Source organism: Manacus candei, unplaced genomic scaffold, assembly GCF_025592945.1.
Source record: "Manacus candei isolate 608988 ecotype Guabito, Panama unplaced genomic scaffold, ASM2559294v1 h1tg000014l, whole genome shotgun sequence".
Classification (NCBI taxonomy): domain Eukaryota; kingdom Metazoa; phylum Chordata; class Aves; order Passeriformes; family Pipridae; genus Manacus; species Manacus candei.
In genome coordinates this window covers 82,708,933-82,726,408 of record NW_026138062.1, presented here as the reverse complement: position 1 = coordinate 82,726,408, position 17,476 = coordinate 82,708,933, and the positions used below count along the sequence as shown (strand labels likewise).

At 39.4% G+C, this 17,476-nt stretch overlaps 2 protein-coding genes across 9 annotated transcripts in view; one reads left to right on the top strand and one right to left on the bottom strand.

The window, feature by feature from the left end:
• Positions 1–9,219, bottom strand: part of ARL13B (ADP ribosylation factor like GTPase 13B) — a 38,081-nt gene extending 28,862 nt beyond the window's left edge. For 2 of the 7 annotated variants that reach the window (XM_051780246.1, XM_051780247.1), the window contains exons 1-4: positions 9,087–9,216; positions 5,275–5,415; positions 2,913–2,983; positions 339–588 (exon numbers count right to left, since the gene is read on the bottom strand). In XM_051780246.1, coding sequence (XP_051636206.1) covers positions 339–588; positions 2,913–2,983; positions 5,275–5,333 — 380 coding nt within the window. In that variant the 5' untranslated portion in view covers positions 5,334–5,415; positions 9,087–9,216. Of the gene's footprint in view, positions 1–338; positions 589–2,912; positions 2,984–5,274; positions 5,416–9,073 lie in introns of those variants that run through there. The other 5 variants (XM_051780240.1, XM_051780243.1, XM_051780244.1 and 2 more) reach the window with 5 other exon arrangements.
• A 313-nt stretch (positions 9,220–9,532) lies between these two features.
• PROS1 (protein S) overlaps positions 9,533–17,476 on the top strand; it is a 29,384-nt gene continuing 21,440 nt past the window's right edge. Inside the window, exons 1-4 of one of the 2 annotated variants that reach the window (XM_051780238.1) lie at positions 9,533–9,749; positions 13,884–14,041; positions 14,829–14,853; positions 15,178–15,264. In XM_051780238.1, the coding sequence (XP_051636198.1) occupies positions 9,689–9,749; positions 13,884–14,041; positions 14,829–14,853; positions 15,178–15,264 (331 nt within the window). In that variant the 5' untranslated portion in view covers positions 9,533–9,688. Of the gene's footprint in view, positions 9,750–9,836; positions 10,028–13,883; positions 14,042–14,828; positions 14,854–15,177; positions 15,265–17,476 lie in introns of those variants that run through there. The other variant, XM_051780239.1, reaches the window with a different exon arrangement.

The window sequence follows — 17,476 nt, the reverse complement described above, 5'->3', positions numbered from 1 at the left end:
ATTAAATAAGATATAAAGTCAGAGGCAGTGAATGGATTCAGGATATCACCAGCTACTATGGAGGGAAAGAGGAAGGGAAAGAGGGAGAGAAAGACGAGGCTTTGTTCCCCAGCATGATATGAGAGTAACATAAATAAACATAAATATCATAAAACTAATTGTAATATTGCTTAGTGCTAAAGTTACAGCAGTATTAGTGTCCTTTAATTTAGTAGTATTAGTTATTAGTATTACTATATTACTTTAACTTACGTTCACACTATACATAAATGATTCCTCAGAAGGTCTAAATTTCCCAAATTTCAGATTATTAGGAGAACATTTATTACGTTACTTACACCAACACGGGTTTTCCTGATATCTTAGGGCTGTTTAAAACTTCTATCATGGCTTGCTTTGTTTCTTCCATTCTTTCAACATCACTGGAATCCACCACAAATATCACCCCGTAGGACTCAGCATAGTAGTTCCTCCAGATATTCCGAATTCGTTTTCCACCTCCCAAATCAAAGATTGTGACTTCAAAGCGTCCCTGCTTAAGATCAATTTTGGAAAACCCAACTGTTGGAGCCACATCTTCAGGAGACTCTGTCAGAGTTCAAAGAAGAAAGTTTATCTTTCAGTTTAAAGAAGATTTAATATCGTGATTTGTGCAGCAAAATTAATATTTTAAAAACATGGAGTGAAATCTCTCTCTGTTAAATGGCATCACATTGACAACAACATTTTTATTTTTACATTAAGATTTTCCCCTTTTCTCAGGTAATTCTGAATTAACACATTAGTCTTTTAGCCAGTTGCTTTACATTAATTTAGATAGGAGCATTAGGTCAGGGCGGTGGAGAAAAGAAAGGAGCAAAAAATGCAGTTTTTAATAATTTATTTATATTAAAATATATTTATTTATATAATAGATTTATTTTGCTATTTATAAATAATATAATTAATATATTTATACTGAATATTTAGTATTTTAATATAGATAGTTCCATTGCAGCAGTCTTCAGTGTACTGCCATTTTTACTTCCCCCTCACCACCATCTGAACAGTTATCCAGCATTTGCATGGTATTAATTCAAGTTCGAGAAGGAAAACAAACAAAACAGTTAATGCATTATGACCTGGGAACCCTTGTGCTCTGCTAAATTTATTCTTTATCCTCCATGGTTGCCAAAACAACTTCAGAAGTTCAAACCAAGGCCCAAGATGAAGTGAACGAAACCATGTTCCTTTGAGATGTAAACTACTTAACTCTCTTAATTCAAGAACAGGTTTCAGCCTTTCTTTGTTTATTGTTATTTTCTGTGTTTCTAGTTTGCCATGCAATATGCTAAAACTATTATAGTTTTATATTTAAAACTCTTGCTCACTGTCTGCCTTCCCTGAGGGCAAAGAAAGCTTGTACTTGCCTCACACCACTAAGCTCTCTCTGCAGGGCTGAGATAATTGGATATATTCAATTGTTTTATGTAGTTTGGTAGCCACAAGGCAGGAGAAACGGGTGTAAGATTCAGTTATTTTGGCAAATAAGACTTTAGTGGCCATGCTGATTTACCCAGAGTGCTAAAAACTGAGATATGACAGCTGGGTTTTAGCAGAAACCAACTGGAGCTGCAGTCTCCTCCTACAGACTGGGTGTCTGATGCACAGCCAAAAATACTGGTTCTAATCTCTGCAAGCCCTGCTAAGGGAAAAAAAACAACCCATAATTGTATTATAAGGCAACTATTTAAACACTGTGAAACAGTCACAGAAATCAGAACTATCTTTTCCTTGAGTTTAGAAATACCCATATTTACCTCATCTTTTTTCCCCAGAAAAATAGGATTTTTAGAAATAACTGTCATATTGAGCTAATAAAGGGATTAAAGTGGATTTTGATATAGAATGGAAGGCCAAATAACTAAACACTCATGTTTTCAGGGCAAAGATTCAGGAACATGAGAGAATATCCTTAATTTTATTCCTGCTTTCTTACATAACACAAGTAAACAGAAAGTTGAGGTGGAGTCTACAAGTCTGCCAAAACACTACTAAATACATTCTTGTTATTGCACAAGATGAAAGTTATTTAGAAAGACAATTCCAGAAGTAGGGGGAAAAAATCCTAAAGAGAATTTTCGTTTTATCTCAAATTACATCCTGCTTGCACTGTGTCATCAGATGGTTCAAAGCACCCTTCAAAATTAAGTTGTCTCTTACTGCTAATTTTTTAGGCACTAATTTCAGTGCTTTTCTGATGATAAATGATGACAAAAAATATGTATTATTAGAATCATCCTTAATGTTATTATACACACATATGCAATTTCCCTCTTTTTAACCTTTTTGTCATTATATATAATTACAACACTGATTTTTATATAAAGTTTGCACGCTACTGGATGGTCACCTGAGAGCAACCTGAGCACAGGCACACAAGTAAAAAAGAAAAATATGAAGTCCATTGATTTCTCTGATGTACCCCAACATGTGAAGCAGATCTTTAACCAGAATATTTTGTATCATGGCATTAATTCAAAGTAATTATTACATAGAATGTGGTCTACAACCGTCAGAATTTTTGTCCTACACTTTTGCTTAAATCAACTGACAGAGACTAGCAGCTTGTTTGTAGTTACAATGTTCCTTCAGCTATTTACTGAACTGCTGAAAAGACCTTATTCTTGTCAAAAATATCCTATGATGCTCATGAAATTTAAAAAGAACCCAGAACATATTTTGTTGCAATTTAGCATTTTTTGTTGCAATTTAGCATTTTGCACACTTAACAATACAGAGGTCAGCTCAAGGCATATCAGCATCAAGATACTCTGAACATTTGGTTTTTTGGGCTTTTCAGATTTAAATTATTGAAAATTAGGAATTATTCTCTCTCAGTGCTCCATTTAGACAATAAATAACTTCCTTACCTCCTTGAATTCCTCGGACTGTAGCAGTTTTACCAGCATTATCAAGACCGACCATTATTAGTGTCACCTTCCTCCAGAAGGATACAAATAAAAGAGAAAGATATTTAAAATCTTTTTCTCCCTCCAGCTAGACATCACTTATTTTATTATATTTTCTGTAACACATGCATAGCAAATTTACCACCATACCAAGGAGCAGCATTGTTACAATTGTGTGTCTGGTGTTCAGTATGTCAAACCGCCTGAAGAGACAGAGCAGCAGAACAAGGCATGAAATGAGAAGTCTGTTATTGTGGTTCTAAGTTTCATATGAGACAACGATTTTGCTTTCAATTTGTATTTGCCTGCTGAAATTTAATTTCATGGTACTGTAAATTTTATTTGGTGTGGTCATGGTCCCTTTAACAATTCCTGGTAAAATGGTAATTTCATTTCCATTTCCCTGTACTTTTACCATCTCTCTGCCTCAAAGCTGTTCCTGTATTAGGAATTTATTTCTGTCTCCAGGAGTGCGTCTGAACAACACTACACAGTACACAAAACTTGTGTAGACAGCACCAGATGCTGTAAATATTTACCAGAAGAGGATTTTAAACAAAGCAATAGGAAAAGCATGACTGTGTACTCCTCAGTTCTTCCTCCTATTCACAAACACTCAGAGCAGTCAAATGAAATTTGTTCAATTTTATGCCCCTTTAAGTGAAGTAATACTAAAACCATTGTTATTTCCAGACTTAAAACTGTAATAGTATCAAACATGAAGTACAATTTATGCAAGTTCTTTCAGAAGAGCCAAAAAGCTCTGAGAAAAGAATCTAAAAATGAAGAGTAGGATCATAATACATTATACTTTAACAGGAATCTAAAATTAGAACTTTTATAAACTCACAATTGTCTCTAACACATTGGTAGTGTCAGAAAGCTACTCAATCCAATATAGTTCTTTGAACAGCAGCACCTTCTGTAAAATCTAAACTATGTAGCACTGAAGAAAAGAGCAAACCCTCCTACATGAGTGTGAAGTATAAATAAGTTTATTTATTTCCCATAGTTTGCACATAGTTTGAAACAAACTATGCACTATCTGTGCCTCTCTGCTACTTGGAGGAAAAAGCAAGATGTCAAAGTAATAGAAACAATGAACAACAGCAGAATTCTATAAATGAGAATGGATCACCAAGCTACCCAGGAAATGCAGTATTAAGATACTTAGACAATTATAAGAAAATTAGTTTTACACTGGGGCTATTCTTGACAACAAAGTGTTTTAACACATTACACTTGAAAATTTCAAAATGCAAAAACTAAACCAATAAGATAAAACCCAAACAAACACAGTAGTCCTCGTGGCTTTCTACCATGGAGTGACTCCATCAGTGGACAAGCGAGGGACTACAGATGACATTTACCTGGACTTCCATAAAGTCTTTGACATGGTCCCCCCCAACATCCTTCTCCCTAAACTGGAGAGATGGATTCCAAGGTGGATAAGGAATTGGTTGGACAGACACATCCAGAGGGGAATGGTGGCAGCTCAGAGTCCCCATGGACATTAGTGACAAGTGGTGCCCCTCAGGGGTCCATATTCAGGTGAGTGTTATTTAATACCTTCATCAATGACAGAGATGAAGGAGTGAGTCCAGAGGAGGGCCACCAAGTGAATTTGAGGGATGGAGCACCTCTATTACGAGGAAAGGCTGAGAGAATTGGGATTGTTCATCCTGCAGAAGAGTAGGCTTTGGGGTGACCTAATTGCAGCCTTCCAGTACCTGAAGGAGCCACAAGAAAGCTGAGGGACTTTTTACAAGAGCTTGAAGTGACAGGACAAGGAGGAACAGCTTCAAACTGAAAAAGAGTAAGTTCAGATTAGGTATTAGGAAAGAAGTCTTTACTGTGAGGGTGGTGAGGCCCTGGCACAGGTTGCTCAGAGAAGCTGTGGATGCCCCATCCCTGGAAGTGTTCAAGGCCAAGTTGACGGGGATTTGAGCAACCTGGGATAGTGGGAAGTGTCCCTGCCCATGAGGGTGGAACAAGATGATCTTTAAGATCCCTTCCAATCGAAGCCATTCTATGATTCTGTAACAAAGATTTTAGCACCACCCTATAATGCTCAACCTGAGGAAACAGGACATGAAAGACAGTATTTTGAATTTTATACTTTCCTGAAGTCAGAAACAAAGCACCCAAATTGGAGATGATTAACATTTCACTTTTAAGATCAGAAGATGTATTAATTATCTCCCGGAGAAAAAAACTGATGGATTTTTGTAACTGAATTAAAAAATACGAAGCAAATGAAGTGAAGTATAGGCGGGATACAGGAAGATCAGCACAGAAATGTAGAATAGCTTCCCATGTTTACCTGACAGGTTCCCGCCACCGTTTTAACCAGTTGCAGCAATTGGCCATGAGACTGAACATCCCTCTTCACTATCCATCCAGAGCCATCCAGAAACAATGTGGACAGGCCAGAGCAACCCAAAAAGACTTTGTCTTGTCACTGCTGATAGCAAGGAAAAGAAGGGAAAAAAAGGCATGGTTAGCCCCTATGTTTAACCAAGGCAAGGCATTTCCCTATCTGTTCATGTTCACTTAGCCCATGACAGTCCCATTATTTCTTTCTCTTTTCCATCCTCTCAAATTTCATGTGCCCCCATTTTACGTATCTGGGCAGCAACAACACAGTATTCACATAAAATAATAATGCAAGGCAACTGCACACAAGGAAACCTGCAAGTTAGAGGAGCAAGACGTATCAAACTACAAAATTCCAGTGCTTGCCTTGCTGACACATCCCACAGTTCTGCTGAGGGATGGAAAGTAAGGACCAATTTCAAGCATGAGTAAGGCTTATAAGAACATAACAGGATAAGGCATTAAAGGCAAACACAGAATGTCCCTACCTGATAAGTGTATTCATTTAACTGTCAACTACTTTTACACAAAAAGATCCCACAACAAGGAAACTGGGTTCTCTATTGAGTATTTTGAGGAACTGGCAACTGTATCTAGTAATGGTCACTAAATTAAATAGAAGTATCAATTACTTCCATCATTTCACAATCCCACTTTCTACTCTTTAAGGAGAAAGAAACTCAGAATATTCCTCTTTTTCACACTGCTCTATGAAACAAACAATGGAGAATGACTGCGTGATATGTGCTTGGCTATTTTGTTGTACACACATTTATATTTATTTATGTTTATATATATTTATTTATGAAACAGTAAAGCTTACACGAACCATGCAGTCAAGGGCACAGAGATACAAAAGCTTTAAAAGTCCTTTAGTTATCCAAGTTACAATAATCCTATGGCAAACAACAGTAGTTGTCCAGGTAAAAGCCTTTTACTTTACTGTATATTAGAGTCCAGCACTTGTTAGGGGCTGGAAAAGGCTGTTTAGGTTGTTTCTCCCCTGGGAAAACGCAAAGCCATTTGTGGGATTATGTTTTCTCAAGTGCACTTGGTGGGTAACGTGGAAGGGTGGGGAAATCCAATGTGCATCTCAAAGAAATTTAAACTTGGGGGAAAATAACCCATGATTTGAGTTTTATGTTATAGGATGTGCACTGTCACCTCAGCTCATCTCAGCTCCCATTTTGATCAGCAGATTAAGCTAAGAAAACAACTGGATTCACATTAGGGCAGCTGGGATGCAGACATATATTCTCTACTGCCAACCTGCCTCCATGAAAAGATGAACTGAGAGTTGTGACACTCTGAATTATCACAGCAAGCCTCCTAAAGCTTGAGTCTCAAAATCCCTCTCATATTTTAAATTATAACTAACCTCAAATCAAGGTAATTTCAAATGATGCAGAAAACTGAATAATTAGAGATTATAACAACTTTCCAAATCTGTCATCTTTCAAATCTAGACAAAAGTGAAAAAGAATTGAGGAACTATCCCTAATAGACCTATGTTGTCCTTAAAAAACTGTGTGGTGGTTTAGATAATTTCATACAGGTAGGAACTGAGAGCTCTTCCTGATCCCATGAAGCTGCTGTATTCAAGGATGTCTTTGTGTGGATTTGCTGTCATTCAATATCAGAAATAGGTCAGATTTCTTTCGAAGCGGAGACAGATACTCTTTAAACATTTATATTCCATTGTACAAGAGAAACTGAGCTTCTCCACATGAGAGCTGAGTGCATGAAGAACACAGAAGTTTTTAGAAAGTAGAGCAAGATGAATGCAATTATCACAAGTAGTAAAATTGAGCTCTGAAGAATACAAAATCATAAAAAAAAAATGCAGTGGGGTATGGTGCCTCAACCCACAAGCAAGTAACAACAGAGCTAACTTTGAGAACACAGTTACACAAATTTTCAGCTGGTTCTACTGAAAAGCAAAATGTAACAGCTCAATGAACAAAGTGCGCCATTGTCACTTTGTCAAATGACAAAAATGTGGCATTTCCAGGGCCTGAGCATCCCCACAGAACAATTCCCAAGCCATATTATGCAGACTGTCCAGCTTTGCAAACTGCTCTCAGCACACATATGGCCCAGAGCATTCAAATGGGATTCAGGAGACCAGGAAAACTTGTTAAAGACTGAAGAGCAGAGGATTACTATGTCATAGCACAGGAATCTCTGTTTAAACATGGAATCATAAAGGCAGGTGGGCAGGAAGTCATAAATAAGACAAAAATTTTCACAAACATGCCACTACAAAGGGCGTTCAACACTGCTGAAAAAATCATGGTAGGAAGGCAAATCACATCGTGTTATGGGAGCTTGGAGAGACTCGATCCCTGAAATAGGTATGGCACATGACAGGTATTTTATATGTTGCATTAATAACATCCAAAACCTGTTCCAGATACTACATCTGTCAGTTGAAACTTTTTGTGCCTGTTAAGGTCAAACAAAACCAAGGTCAGAAATACTTCACAGTTAAGCCAGTACACCATTTATGTAGCAGGTCAGCACAAGTGCCAAGGACTAAGAATGTCAAAGATCCCACTTTTAAGTACAAAAAAAAGGTGTAGCATAAAGAAAAACAAGACAGATAAGTGCACTAACACTCTAGATTAAGATCAAGATCAAGATCTAGCTTAAGATCAGGAGCCCTGATGTTGGTGATCCAAAGCAATGGGTAGCAGCAAGTCCAGCATCCAAAGTCATCTAATGAATATGTTTATCTACTTTCACATCAAAGTGCAAAACCAGCACCTTTTACACATCTTACTGTAAGAACCTTCATTAAATGTTGTGCCTTCAGTAGAGGCTTTTATAGTAGAGAATTTCTCTCAGTCACAGCAGGGTTTCACGTCCTTTGAAATGCAATCAAACAAACCATTTAAACCTAACCCTCCTCACGGAGCTTAATTATTTAATTTCCTACTGTAATGTTCCTCATCTGACGTGTTTGAATTTTATTTTATATATATATAGATTTACACAGAATTTTAGTTCTGCGTCGTTTTCAAACAGTGGTTTTCACATATCCATTAAGAAAATCTTTGCACCTCAATTAGCAAGGTCTTGGAAAAAGAAAAGTTCTGAAATATTCCTAGTAAGGTACATATTTCTCAGATTAAGGTGATGGTGGGTTATCATTTTACAGAAAACTGAAAACCTTTTCCTTCTAGTGGCTCAAAATTCCACTTCTCAGTTCTGCTAGGTCAAAAGATATCGGTCCTTAAAGCTGTCACTGGTTCCAGACAGAATAATGATGGGCCTCTAGCCAGAGCACGATCTTGAGAACTTCCAAAAAGTTATTCCTCAAGCAAAACTTAAATTTTGCAAGCGGCCGTTTCTGAGCATTTTAAGAACGATTTTAGAATCAAACCCTGAGAACCTCGACGTCTTGAAAAGACCTGAAGCATAGGAGTAGCTGCAAGAAAACAGCTATGAGACCGCCAGCTTTCCTGGAAAAGAAATGTCACTACAAGAGAACAGCTTTAGGACCTCCAGCTTTCCAGGAAAAGCAAAGTTACTACAAGATCCACTGTACTTCCCAGCCACGCTCCTCCCCTTCCAAAAAAGAAGCGACTCCAAAATCCAGACACCCATGCACGGTCCCTTCACTCGACTGTCCCACCGCGGAATGTGGTTTTTTTTTGTCTTATATGGAAAAAACCCCACTTTCTAAGGGGCGAACACCTCCCCCTCCCGGCTGCCGAACCCCCACATGGCTGCGCTCCCCTCACCCTGGGCGCTCACCGGTGGCTCCGGCGGAGGCGTCCCCGGCGGCGGGACGTGGCGGTATCGCCCAGGCTGCGGGGGTAGGAGCAGCCGAGGTAGGAGCAGCCGGGGTAGGAGCAGCCAGGGGAGGAGCAGCCAGGGCCGGCGGCCCCTCTCCGGCCCCGCGCGAGGCGCCCCCGGCCCGTCCCCCCGGGACACGGCGGACGGCGGCCGCAGAAGGACAGACTTAATGGCGGGCAAGAGGCTTACCCGAGGCCCGGCCAATGGGACCGGGCGGCTCTGCCCGATCAGCCAATCAGCTGCGAGCATGACCCAGTCACCCCCGCCCCGTCCGCCTCGCTCCCCCGGCCCGAGCGAGAGTAAACACGGCGACCCTATAATAACACGGGTCTGGTAGAGCCGCTGTGCTCGTTTAGGTCCATTCTGCCGGGATGCCTGCGCAGCCCCGTGTGCCCGGCCCACTGTGTCCGGTCAGGCCGCTGCCCCGGCGCCCTGCTGACGCTCCCCGCAGGGCAGCGCTGCCCGGCCTCCCCCCCCCGGCCCCGCCGTCCCTCCCTCCCGCCCCCGGAGCCTCGCCCGGCCCCGCTGAGTAGCGCAGTCCCGGCCGCCCCCCGGCAGCGATGGGGCCGCGGTGGCTCCCGCTGCTGGCGGTGGCTATCGCGATGGCCCAGGCGGCGACCTGTGAGTGGGGAGAGGGAGAGGAGCGGGGGGGACGCGGGGGGACGGGCCGGGGTTGCGGGGACGGGGCCGCCTGGAGAGTGTGTGGAGCTCATCGGTCCCAGGGGATTCGGAAGCTTTCTGGGACAGCCGGGTTGTGACTCGGCGCCGTGAGCGGCTCTGGAGCTGTTTATGGCCGAGGGGAAAGTGTCCCTTCACGGGATTCCCTCCCAGGAACAGCCCTTGGGGATAGATCGAGGGCTCCGGGAGACACCGCGTTATTGTGCGGTCCCTGACTTCTGGTAAGTTCAGACCTAGGTAAGGGCTGCTTGCTCTCACAGATTAAAACACAGTAATAATAATAAAGTCTTTTCGAAACAGAAGTCGTTAAGCCTTTTAGTAGTAAAAGAAGACTGTATCTGGAACAAGCTCAAAGTAAGCCTCTTTCCGACCCATTTTACTAATGATTAAACCGGCAGAAGAGAAACCCAGTGTTTACCGTTCAGGCTTTCTGTTTGAGTGCTGGGGTTTCTGACTCGAGAAGGGAACAGTATCGAAAGATGAAAGTTAATTTTTTAACTGTTTTTTTTTAAAGGGTTCTAAAAATAAATCTTCTAATGAGTGTTCCATAATGTTCTTTTCTCCTGTTTTCATCATATTTTCGGTTCCATGTATGTTCTCCATTGCATACCTTGTCACTTTCTCTTTTCTCAATAGCAGTGTCCTACTAATGCAAAATTTCTGTGGTCCATATAGTCCAGCTTCCTATCCCTCTCTCTGAACAATGGCAGGGATTTCTGGAATGGCAGGGAGGCAGGAAGAGAAAACAGCTTAATGATGCAGCTTGTACCGTTCAATAATCATAAATGGAAGTTGCCTCTCTGCTGGTCTTAGTGCAGTTGTTTGGTCAAACACCCAATGAGGGACACATTTTGGAGAAGGAACAGATAAATATTAGCGGCTGACTTTTTTTTTGTTGGCTGCATAAAGCTTATGTCACTGATAAGCATTTTGGGAGACTCTAGTCCCTGGAATTTTGGAGCTGTTTGCAATACAACAGCATCACATGTCCTTTTTATTCAGTTTATGGGGGCTCCGAGTTTCTGGGAGAGAGCAGGACTGCTTTCCATGACTGGGGGATTAGGTAAGGAGCTCTAAGTTAGGTTTAAGTGGCCCACTTAAGGCAGGTTTGTGGTTGCATCTGCACAACAAAACAGCTGTAAGAAACTACTGAATCTCTTCCTCTCCCACAATGTTTCTTTTTTTAGTAGCATTACTTCTAAACAGGTGCTTGATAAGTCATCACTATACAGTGTCTGTACAACACCTATGGAAATTGTAAGGCATGATGCTTCAGTGATAACCGAGTGAAACACACCAGGTGCATTAAGGGTTAACTGTTGGTTTGGCAGGGTCAGAAGTGGGCTGGAGTTTCCTGTAATCAAACTGGCAGCAGTAGCAGTCAGGATTGTTTTTTAATAAAGGTTCTATCGTAATCTTTGTAATTAAAACACGGATTATTAAATACACTAAAAATTCTGTGTATGGGAGTTGAAATATTTGCACTAAACCCCATGGAATTTGCTTTGAGTTACATGTTTTATTTAAACTCAATGCCATAGGAAATCACCTTAGGAGAAGGATAAACAGCTGTGATGTAGGGGAAAAGACCTGTTTCCATTACCCCACTGTGTACTGAAGACATGAGGTAGAAAGTGTTGTATCTGTTTGCATGCACTTGAAGTTTTCTTGTGTTTTATTTACTGTAAAACTGTATGAAAATGAGAATGATGCAGCTAAAAGTCAAAACAAGATTGTTTAAAGTCAGCTGTGAATTAGGCCTCATCTACACCACAGAGCCTCTGCCCCAAAGCTAGTCAGTGTGTTTGTAGAAACCTTCAATGCAAATAAAATCAGCAGATGTGGTACACAATTTTACTTTTTTTGTTGTTACTCCTTTTGCCTCAGAATAGATAGTTCTTCTGCATCCTTCTTATTAACTTGCTTTTGTGTAGTGACAAAGCATTTACTCAAAGTAATTAAAATGACACTGCTAGCAACAGTTGATGGTAAATAAGTTATCAGAGTGTTTTCCTGGGAGTGCTTTCCAGTGCAGTTAGGGTTCAGAAAAGGTCTTAGGAGGCCTTTCTTGTCCTGTCATCTCTCTGTGCATTTTGCCAGTCTCCCAGGAGACAGCATGTTAGTGGTGGGCTTTTGGATTGAGAGAAAAGGTCTAAGACATCCACAGTTGCAGAGTTTCCAGTTCGTTGCTCCTCCTCTCTGCTCAATGAAGAACAATCAGAAAATCCAAATCCACCTCTTGAAATATGTTGTTAACAGCCTTTCTTGAGACATGTTTCTGGTATACCTTAAGGATTGTGAAAGTGGAAGACAGTAGCAGAGAAAAGCAGGCTTAAAGCATTTCTTTTGTGACAAGAATTTTGCAGAAAGTGGAGGCCCAGAAAATGAGATTGTTCTTTCTCCGAGCAGTTTCACCTTGCAGGGTTCCTTCTTTTCTCCGTGGATTAGCATGTCTATAAGAAAAAATGAATCGTCAAATACCAGACTGATACATTTATGAGCAGGGAAGGACACAAGCTGACCTCTCCTCCTTGCATTCCTAAGCAGCTTGTGGTTGCTCTTTGAGATAAAGGTGTGCTTTAAAACTTTGGAGGTGTGCTGTAGTACATCCACCTTATACTGAAGAAATTTTATCTATTGCCTTTCTGGAAAGATTAATCTTACCAGAGTGAAAGCAAATAGATCAGTTTGGAGGTACAAGCTCACCCCACATGAAATACATTTGGGATGCTGTAACAGAAAGGTTTCTTCAGGTCATTATCCATTGTTGCAGAGTGCTTCAGCTGTGTTCCTTGGAACTTGCTAGAGACCGTAAGGTGTTTAGGATGGTATGGTTTTATTAAATATGTCATCTAAAAACCATTCTCGATTCAGGTTCTGGGCCTCAGCAGCTACTCTTTAAGTTTTCTCTTTCCTGTCAGTGCACAGAAATTGGGAGGCTGGTTCCCTGACACTTGGCTGCTCATGTGTCTCAAGAAGGTGCTCTGGGTTTGAGGTGTTATCTGCTCATGATGAGACTGAATTGACTGTGTCTGCTTGAATTGGTCTTGTCTGCAGACCTGTGATGAATAGGTATGAACACCAAATCTGTCAGGACCCTCACACAGTTGTGCTCCTCTGAAAGGTTAAGTTGTGCAAAGGCTGGTAAAAGAAGGGCAGGTGTAGAAGTGTAGGTACTCTCTAGTTAACATGTGTCATCCATGCTCTTTAACCGTGTCAGCTGGACTTTTTCCAATTATGCTCATCCATTTTTTCCTTTATCACAAGGTGTGTCCAAAAGTTAAACACGAGGCACTCTGATTTAGTTGCTGTTCCTGTAGTTTTGTCTCTAAAAAGTACACCGAAGCAAAAATATCTTTCATTTTTAGTATCATTTCTCAACTCGCCTATTTGTTCACCATTTGTGTAAAAGTCAATAAAATGACAATAACAAGATATATGAAAATTAAGTAACAACACATAACATGATGGATCTGAAATATAACAGTTAGCTAGGATTCTATTTTATCTTGGTAAACTGTGAATGTATTCATAGGTTATCTGAGATTTCTCACCTTTTACTTCGTAAAAGTTCTGTAAAGTTCTAAAAAATAAAATTACATTTATGTTAATTACATCTAACGAGTAGCGTGACTTTATAAGACATATTTTTGGTCTCACATGACTTAAATAGTACCAGAATATTTACTCCTAGATCACTGAGACAGGTAATATAAGAGCCTTTGCAGCTTTTTTCTGCTTGCTGGTCACATATCTCATTTTGTAATACTCATAACTTAAAAAAAAAAATCTTGTCCTGAATATGAGAGTTAAATTATGCTTTGGATGTAGCATTGCACAAACATTTTGGTGACTCAGGATTTCTTTTTTTGGTCAGAAACGGCTCCCCCAGATACAGAAAACAGACTCCTAGGATCTGTTGACCACAGTTTTCAAAATGACAGTGAACTCAGCTCTTGACTAAGCATTTAATTCAGAATTTTGTGTTAGGTTCTCATATTTATTCAGTGTTTATAACTTTGTTCAGCTGTTAAAAAGATAGATAAATAATGACAGAGCTTCTTTGTTTCTCCAAAGTTTTATCCCAGCAATATGCCTCCCAGTTCCTGCTCAGGAAACGTCGAGCCAATTCTTTTATGGAAGAAAGTAAGAAAGGAAATCTAGAAAGAGAATGCATTGAAGAATTATGCAATAAGGAAGAAGCCAGGGAAGTCTTTGAAAATAATCCTGAAACTGTAAGTATTTTATGAATATCTGTGACATAGATAGTTCTTTGCAGAGGGAAAGCCAGAAGTACATAGAATTCACATTTCAAAGCTATAAGAATCTTAATGAAAGGGTTAGATTTAATTGCTGCAAGATTTTTTTCAAAGTGAGGAGGACTTGATTCCTCAGTTCAGTACCACTGCACATTGTTTGGTAGCAGGTATATTTTATTTACCTTTTTACTACAAAAGATTTATTATATTTTGCAAACTATGTCAGTTCTGTCTTTGATAACATTGGATATATGTGGCTATACTAGTTGTTAAGTTTAAATAGTTTCAGTAGTCAATGGTCAATTGCTTTTAACAATTTTTGCTTTAGTAACACTTTTCATTTTATTTGGAATGAAGTTGCTGTGAGAAGTTAAATGTATTCCAGGGGGGTTGGTTTGTTTTAGGTTGAAAACAGAAAATAAAGGAGCCTAGCTCTATATCCAATAACAGCATCAGACCAGATCCTCCCATTTAAAGAGAATTTTGAAAGTAATTTTGACACCCAGTTCATTTTCATTGCCTTCATTTTACAAGTTCCCAATTCAGTGCAGTATCTTAATCTCTCCATTGAATCTTGTGTGTATTAAATAATCTACTTGTTTAGGCTAAACAACAATGATATAGAAAGCTTGGCCTATATTCTGTGAGTCAAAGCAACTTTGTAATTTGTTTGTAGTCCTAATACCAATATATTTTAGAATGTATTCAGTGACATATTTTGCTCTAATTTTATCTACCTGAAATTTTTCTTTTCTTTCCGCAGGAGTATTTTTATCCCAGATATTTAGGTAAGTACAAAAAAACCCCCAAACAACTCTAGTATATAATTCCCTGATCCTCTCATTTGGATAATATTGGTTTAGTTATTCTGCCCAGAGCACTGGAATGATTTCCATGCTGATTACAATGCACAGAATCTCCCTGAGTGCTTAGATCCTTAGTGCAGAAGCACTCAGGAGGTTGCTCTGTGATCAGCCGTCCTTAACATGCCCAGACAAGTTTCCTAATTCAAGCTTTGGGAACAGACTCTTTGAAGATGAATGAGCTTGTTGTGATTTCGGTCCAAATGAGTGCTAGCATCACCAGCAGATGGTGTGGGTTTGCATTTGCAGGCTGCCTTGCCTCCCATCGAGCTGGGGTGTTCAGGGTCGCTGCAGTTACTCCTGATTCTCCAGCTGACCTGAGGGCCTGCGTCAAGGGTAAGTGCTGCTGTTCAATGCTTTAATGCACTCACATCTAAGAACACCTGCGTGGCTACAAAGCAGTTCCCATAGGCAGAAAAACAGACAAATAACCATTTAACTCCAGAATCTAAAGCAGAAATGGACAAAAAATGTTAGGAGAGACAGAGCATTTTCAGAGAAAGCGGTTTAAGTGACTGGTTTTAGCTTTATGAAGCACCCTGGAAAAGAAATATGACTAAGTGCAAAATGGAAGGCAGAATTCTCCTGGAAACAGAAGTGTCCTACACGAACCCACCAACATTCCCCAGTTCCTCTGTACTCTACTATGTCTTAAACTCTTTGCATCTGGCAAGTCATGTTCTATTAGTTAAGGTAACTGGTTAATTCTTTGTTGTACCACTCTTTGGCCCATAGCTGCACTGTGACCATTCATGAAGTGGGTAACATCAGCTGAAAAATTCAAATCTTACATGGAACACAGTCATTGACTCCCCCAAAAAGGACGGAAAGCATGAAACTTGTGATGTTTCTCAAATATTTTATTTTTATGCCTTTATCCATTCGTAAATCCAGTGTGAATTGTGTTCTCGTTAGTAAATTCACAGGAAGCAATTTTTACCATATTCCCTACTTGCCACAGTTGAAACATCTCTCTAAACCTCTTAAACTTTTACAACCTAGTTATATCAAAGAAACCTTCAGTTTGTTTGAGTGGGAATGGGGATACTTAACCTTCTGACACTGTTTTTGTCACTGAAAACAATGGTAGGCAAAAAAAAAATCCTCAATAATTACACTGCACATGGTCACGGATGAACATATTTTCCAGATCACTTGTCCAATGTGACTGTTGCTGTCACAAGCTAAAGTATGCTCCCATTCATATCTTTCTCAGTCTCATTAGAGGTCCCAGGAGGAAAGGATTTAGCAGAGCTGTGTGAATATGTATTATGCAGTGAAAAAAACCTAGTTTACTTGATAATCATTGTCTTTCTCCCTTTGGGTTCCCATTATAAAATCAAATTAAATAAATTATTACTAGTCACTAGGATAAAGGAGAAGTGTGTATGCATAAAATTTTCAAATGTTTATAAGGCTTAAATTTATGCACGTTTCTGGAGGGGAGCCACTGCTGAGACAGTGGAATTTAAAATTCCTATTAAAACTATGTAACTTTTTTTTAAAATGTGTTTTTATTGAGACAAAGGTTTTGCGATACCGATATTAACATTTTTTTTTTTTTTTTTTTTTAGTTTTAGAAGTTTTGTCTTCCTGAACTGCTCAACCCAAATGGTTTTGATACTGTCAAATGAAAAATCCAATTTTACTAATGAGAAATAAATAAATAATTGTAATTAAGTGTATTATAATACAGTAAATACTTTCAATGTCAAGCTGAAAAAAAATCAAGGAATAAAAATAGTAATGCGAGCAGAATTGAAAAATAATTTGTCCAAATTATTTATTTGAGAACACAAAGGAACATACATTTTAAAGACACAGATTTCTAGATAAACAATTATAAAAATCAGTGAATAGATTGACTGCTTAATCCACATCTAGGAAAGACAAGGAAAATTCTGCAGTTCTTTAGTTCTTTTGAGTGAAGTAAGAAATGTTTAAGAAACCCAGTGAGGTGTTATGTACAGAATTGCAACAAGTTTTCTGTCTTCAGGAGCATACTTGCCTTTTCACTCCACTTTTTTGAATATGAACATCACTGAATCCTTTCAACTTTTCATTCTATGGTCTGGTTTTTAGGACACTATTTTATTTTTTTTAAAGCATGTCTCAGAAGGACATTCCAGAGGTTTAAAGTAGAAACAATGCATTTATAATGTTTGGAGGCCTGCAGAAAAATAATCCAAAAAGACAACATCATAGTCAGCAGACACAAATACAACAATGCCTTATGTGGTATGCTGATGCAAAACTATAAAAATTATGGGAACTGCTGAAAAAATGTATGTGTTTCAGTTGGAGAGAAAAAGGCAGTGAATTCTGTGTTCTCTGCCCCAGTTCACATATTTTGAACTTTGCTTTCTGAGATCTTGCTGGCATGTATAAAGAGTCTTCAGTTGCTCTTTATAATGCTGTGGTAGTTTGGGCTAGGCCTTCCTTGGTGACCAGTTTGTAACCAGGGAAGGGTCCAGATTTACCCGGTATTCCCTACGATTTTTACGTAAGCCGGGCTATAAGAAGAAAGGAGGAAAGGCCTTTGCTCTCT